This window comes from Papaver somniferum, chromosome 7 (assembly GCF_003573695.1).
Source record: "Papaver somniferum cultivar HN1 chromosome 7, ASM357369v1, whole genome shotgun sequence".
Lineage (NCBI taxonomy): Eukaryota > Viridiplantae > Streptophyta > Magnoliopsida > Ranunculales > Papaveraceae > Papaver > Papaver somniferum.
Window position 1 is genome coordinate 89,191,389 of NC_039364.1, and position 5,851 is coordinate 89,197,239.

At 35.9% G+C, this 5,851-nt stretch overlaps 1 protein-coding gene across 2 annotated transcripts; it reads right to left on the reverse strand.

Moving 5' to 3' along the window:
* Window positions 1–418: 418 nt before the first annotated feature.
* LOC113297831 (serine carboxypeptidase II-2-like) lies at window positions 419–5,113 on the reverse strand. Of its 2 annotated transcripts, XM_026546411.1 has the most exons (10): window positions 4,674–5,113; window positions 3,563–3,670; window positions 3,121–3,216; window positions 2,934–3,026; window positions 2,722–2,807; window positions 2,291–2,554; window positions 1,945–2,075; window positions 1,783–1,878; window positions 1,050–1,155; window positions 419–845 (listed from the first exon to the last, which is right to left on the reverse strand). In XM_026546411.1, exons 1-10 carry the CDS (start codon window positions 4,954–4,956, stop codon window positions 681–683), a joined length of 1,428 nt encoding a protein of 475 aa, XP_026402196.1. In that variant the 5' UTR covers window positions 4,957–5,113; the 3' UTR covers window positions 419–680. The 2 variants fall into 2 exon arrangements, with proteins under 2 accessions (XP_026402196.1, XP_026402197.1); XM_026546412.1 differs by lacking the exon at window positions 1,783–1,878.
* Window positions 5,114–5,851: the final 738 nt, after the last annotated feature.

A 5,851-nucleotide genomic window follows, 5' to 3' on the forward strand; every position in this document is an offset into this window, starting at 1 on the left:
TCCACGTCAGCCAGGACTACTTCCTAAGTCCTATAGGAATGCTAATCTAGCAGCTAGATCGCAGCCCATGTCAGCTGGGACCATCGCCCACCGCTGTTTGGTTCAGCGCAACCAATTTCAGCCGTCAGATCAATTTTTGTGCTTTTTGTGATCCATGTGATTTCTGTGAGCGCTGAACCATTCAGCGTAAAGGTGATTTTTGTGGCGTTGAACTATTCAACGCTTCAATCTCACTGCTACTTCACCTGCGAGCACATGCTAAGAGAGAGAACTAGTGTTAATTTTTAGACCACACTTTTTTTTTAATTGCAACACTTAACTGCTAATCTAACAGCTCAATCTAGCCCATAGGACTTGGTCTTACAGCACATATACCGTTCTTGTTGAGAAAAGAAAAACAAAAAGCTTCCAAACTGATTCAGAATACACAAATTTCTTGATATGTACCAAGTTTAGTTTATGGTTCTTGATAACAAAAGGTCCATCAAAATTAGAATAGGATTTAAACGTCTAAACGTACGCTTACAAGCTTGGTGCATCCAAGTTTGGGTGGAGTAATTTGCAGTTGCTGTAAGAATATACTAGTTTCAATATAGACCACCGTAGCTGAAACTTCTCCATAAGAATTTGCCAGTCGACAAAAACAGAGGAACTGTAGACCATAAATACGAGGTAACTGATCAAGAGTCAGCCAATTGAGATGACTGAGTAGGCATAGAGATTCCAGACAAGTAAGCCTTTATCACTGGATAAGCTAGGCTTGGCTTATACATTGGGATATCATGTCCAGCTCCCCTAACCGAGACAAAAGTGAGACCTTTGTACTCTTGAGTCCATCCACCCACCTGGTGATGTCATGTCCGTTATATCTTTAACAAGATAGTAAATTTTGATGGTACAAATTCATTTCAGTCAGAAAATAAAGTAAAAAATGCATATGGGAGAGAAAGAAAGAAAGGATCCTATTTTTACTTGTATTTAATCAACTAATGTCTCTGAAATGATGAACATAATAAGATGCTGTAAGATGTTGCTAGAAGTGAGAATACCTGTCCATTATCATACCAAGCATGAAATGGAGTAACTGTGGGAAGTTTGAGAGAGTTTATACTGTAACGAGTGGATGTTACTGGAGTTACGGAATCCGTATCTCCGCTGATTGGATCAACAAATCAAAGAATATTAGCACATCTTTATTATAAAACTGAGTGAACTAATGTAACTATAACAACCATTAGAAAACGGATTTGCTTCTTCACTGTGCTACCTAATTTACCATTGATTTATCAAAAGTCCTGCTGGATTCTCATCGACATATTTATAACTTACCAGATTTTGAAACAGAACATCAATAGACTCCGCATGCTCAAGTATCTTTCCTCATAGTTAAACAGCCGTGTACAAGCCTATTGTCGGTTCATACTCAAGAGTCTCAATGATATCTACGCTTTGTCAATGCTGAATAAGTACCCTTATGGTTGGCTGTTAATTCAGACCAATATTACATTCAGAGAATTGGACAACAGGGTTATGCATTCAAGGGCTTGACAGTGTCAACCCAATGAGTTATGACTTCGTCCTCTCAACTGACAGGAAGTAGTCATAACTCAATAGCATAAATTTTTTGCTGGCAGTACTAGAGAAGATTTAGGCTTCATTATTAAGAGAATCCTGTGTTCATATAGTGCTAGATTGTCGCTCGAAAAGTAATCTAAGCATGTCCATGTTGCAATTCAAAGTGAAAAACAACAGTAGGAAGCGGAGTTTAGACTGAAGATGCACCTGATCATCCAAATACGAAGTCCCAAATGTATAAGTTCGTGATAAATATCTAGTACTGATGCAGGAGAGTCCTTCCAGTGTTGATCAACAAATCCTCTACACAACGTAAACATTAATTGAGAGAGAGAGAGAGAGAGAGAGAGAGAGAGAGAGAGATCATACTTGCAAGCTTCCCATGGAGATGTCATTGCCACAGGATCAGCATGAAGTGCCCTCCGAACTTCGGGTAGATTGAAATAAACAGATGTATGGTCCTCGATGCATGGATCAAACTCCTCACAGATGCCCCCATACTAGCAGAAGAAAAATAAACGATGATGAAGAAGATTTCACATACAAACTTTTATTAGCTTATACCACCAAACAGATGAAATATAAAAGCAAAATCTCTCTCACTCCTGATCCAAGGTTTAACCCAAAGACAAATCAATAATGTCGCCCATGATGGTTAGTCATTCAGTACGTACTATTTAATATCAGCTAAAACTGAATGATATTGATTACTTACAATAAGTCTATTCAGTAGCTTGCTTGATTGACTAGTCGTGCCGGTGCAGGAAGAAGTAAAAATACTGTAAGGGTCAATATCTCCTAGTTCTTTGCTGACAAGGTCAAAAATGAAACGACAATGGGATGAAATATTTTGGTATGATTCGAACAGACAGAAATTGTTGACAAGATTATAGGTTTCATCAGATATCAAGCCATTAGTCCACAAAAACTGGAAAGACCCCAAGCGGTTGTCGTGGTCATCAGTTAAACCATTTCCTACCTGCAAATTTAGTAACATCAAGAAATTCAATACTCAACGGACAATGCCTCATCTTAATATTAACAAACAAAGAAATGCTCAGTACATTGGATAAGTGAATTTGCTATTAGCTTTTCCACTCTTTAGTGTTTCTTTATAGGAAAATTGAAATGGAGGAGAAATTCTACCATGATTCCCTTCAGATTGATCGACCTTTCTCCAGTTGACTTGTGGAATTTCGCAATGGCTTTGGCTAATTGGGGAACATAGTGTCCTAATAAAGAACTTACCAATTAGAAATTTGCATGGATAAGGAAATCAAGCATTGCATAGATACTTCGTTCTCAGGGGAAGAACTTTCACTTTATTATCTGTGATTAATTGATTAACTATTTTTCACCTGCATAACTCTCTCCTATAATGTAAAAATCCGAGCCTTTAAATTGGGGAAATCTTTCTAACCACTTCTGTAGAAATACCAGATTGTCGTTGGCTGCATATAATATGATTTGTAACCAGTAAATGCACGAAACAAAATCATTGATCTTGAGAACTATAGATACAAAAATATATAAAAAAAGACTAACCAGTCCTTGCATCTCCATTGTTTATTACATCTTCAGAATCCTTTGAATAGGAATATCCAGTTCCAACTGGCGTGTCGATGAATAGTAAATTTGCCACTGCAAAGACACACGGCAATAATGTATCTTTTACTTTAGAAGCAAACAGCTGCAACGACTAATAGATTACAATGCACATTTGTGTCAGCAACTTCTTAGTAGGAAGATCATTGTTGATTACAAGATTGTGAAGCTAATCATACAGTAATGCGTCAAAGTTAATTTTCTTTGACGCCAAGATGAAATCGTATATTCAAACAGACAAGGATATTAACCACTACGAGAAAAGAGAAAAAGAATCTTAAATCTCTTCTAATACCTGAAAATTGCACATAAATTTGCGAAAAATGATTTTAAACCACTGTAACGTTCAAATGGACGACACATATCAGCAAAAGCTTCTTACTTTGGTTCCAAGAGTGTGGATTCAGATAAAGAGTCTTTGCATCCTCCTCGACGTGAAAAGGGCCAATTTCCATTGCCTCCCCGTAACCTATGGAAGAACATCCAGGGCCTGAAAGATGGCTGTATTAGAAACACAAACTTTTAATACACACATTTAGAGACACATGGAAACATATAATATGGAGACTTGAAAGTGGATATGAAGTATAATTCAAATTGGTAAAAGAAGAAACAAAAAGGCTTTACAAGATTAACAAATGAATCCTAAGAAAAGGAACTGGAAGAAAGAGACATATCATAAAGACAATAATCCACAATTCTGCGGGAAGAAAGAGACACATTAATCCACAATTCTGTAGAACTTATGTAAGAATGATATCTTTAATGTGCATCAGCGTTGAGCATGGTGAGCTAGAAAAAGTCGTGATGGACACGGCTGTACATACACAGATTTACTAGTCTCAGCCATGATGTGCATGCATTGGGCAAACACTTGTTTTCGCTAGTAGACGAACAAAGCACATAACTGTTGGAAGAATTCTATATTTTTCGTAACTGTTTGAGAAATAAAATCTCTTCTGTCTAGGGGTTATTCATTTTTATAATTACTTGGGTTAAAAGTAGGCAATTAGAGCTTTCTTAGAATTACAAGTTCCACTGTTTTCCTTGTAAAAGGAGGCAAAGTCATCGTAGTTTTTCATTAGAATTTCCATTACACTTCTTCGACATTCCTAGCTTTTTTTTCTATTCATCACGCTCAATCACACAACAACCAGTATAAGGAGCCTTTACATTTTTAATCTACAAGCAATCACCTGAAAATATGTCAGGTGAAGAAGCTGTTGTTACACCAGCCCCAGTAGGTGAACCTATTATGGACAGAGCTTTTCTCCTTAACCGTGTGAGTTGGATGCTATATTTCCCTATTTGGCATTAAGGGTTATTTATGATCTTGTTTTTTCAAAATAGCTACATATATATATGGCAAACAGAATAAAAATCAGCACCACTAGACAAATTATGAACAAACTTTTAAAGAAATATCAACATGGGAAAAAGAAAACACATAACCAGAAATCCACATTACAGGGAAAAGAACAAAAGGGACTGACCTCCATTAATCCAAAGAATAAGAGGTTTTGAAGAAGGGTCTTTAGTAGCTTCAATGAACCAATAGAAAAGATTTCTCCCTGCATCTTCGTTGACTGTAACATATCCAGAATAATGTTGAAAATCAACATTGAAATCCTGCCCAGGGAGATGATTAACTCTGTCTAGTTCTTGTTGATCAATTGGGTTTAACCTAGAACTACCGTTAGTAGTACTAAAACAACTCTCTAGATTAACAATAAGGAAGAGCAAATGAAGAAACAAAACCCATCTTTGTTTTTCCATTTTCTTGAGTTTGAAAGTTTACATTTGCTAAATCATTTTAGGGTTTTTTAATAAGGTGACCAACTTTTTGAACCATATTTAAGAAACGGGCCGTTTTTTGAAATTGTTATATAAACTGGTCGAGTTAGACTTATTCCGTCCCGGTTGTTTCAAAAAACAGCAAAGACGGTTAATTTAACACGTGTCAGTTATCTTGCTAAGCAAAAGACATTTAAACCCATGAATCATCTCTAACTAGAAACTGGTTAAATCAGATAGGGAGCGAGTCAACTCGCGATTTAATCGTGTTACAGAAAAATCCTAATCTTCTTTGCAGTTCTTTTCCTGTAATTTTTCATTTTCACGGAATCCTAATAAATTACTGAAATCAAACCAAATTCAATAGAAATCCAGTGAATCATTACCCAAAATCTATTAACATCTCCGGTATTAATCTATCTTGATAAACAAAAAAGAAAATTATCATCATCAGCTTTCAATTCCTTCATTAACGGTCGTTCTTATCAACAAATCAAAACCCCAAAATGTTGAATAACATAATCTCTACAATAAAAACGACAAACAGTACCTTCAAATCATTTTCAAATTTTAAATTGATTCTAGTGGATTAATAGATGCTCTTCTTGCTTTGTTTATCATCAAGATCCACAATAGAGCTTGCAAATCAACCAACAACATCACCGCACGAACATCCAAAATTCAAATCAGCAAGCAATCCATTTAACTACTAATTCATTAATACCCAAATCAAGTGATCACCGGAAAAAAAAAATCTAATTTCAATTCGTTCATGTTCGGAACCTAAACATAATGAACAATTAAATATCTGCAAATAATCAACGGCCTTCTTCATATATCTCAAATCAAATCAAACTATACAGTGCAATCGTCATTA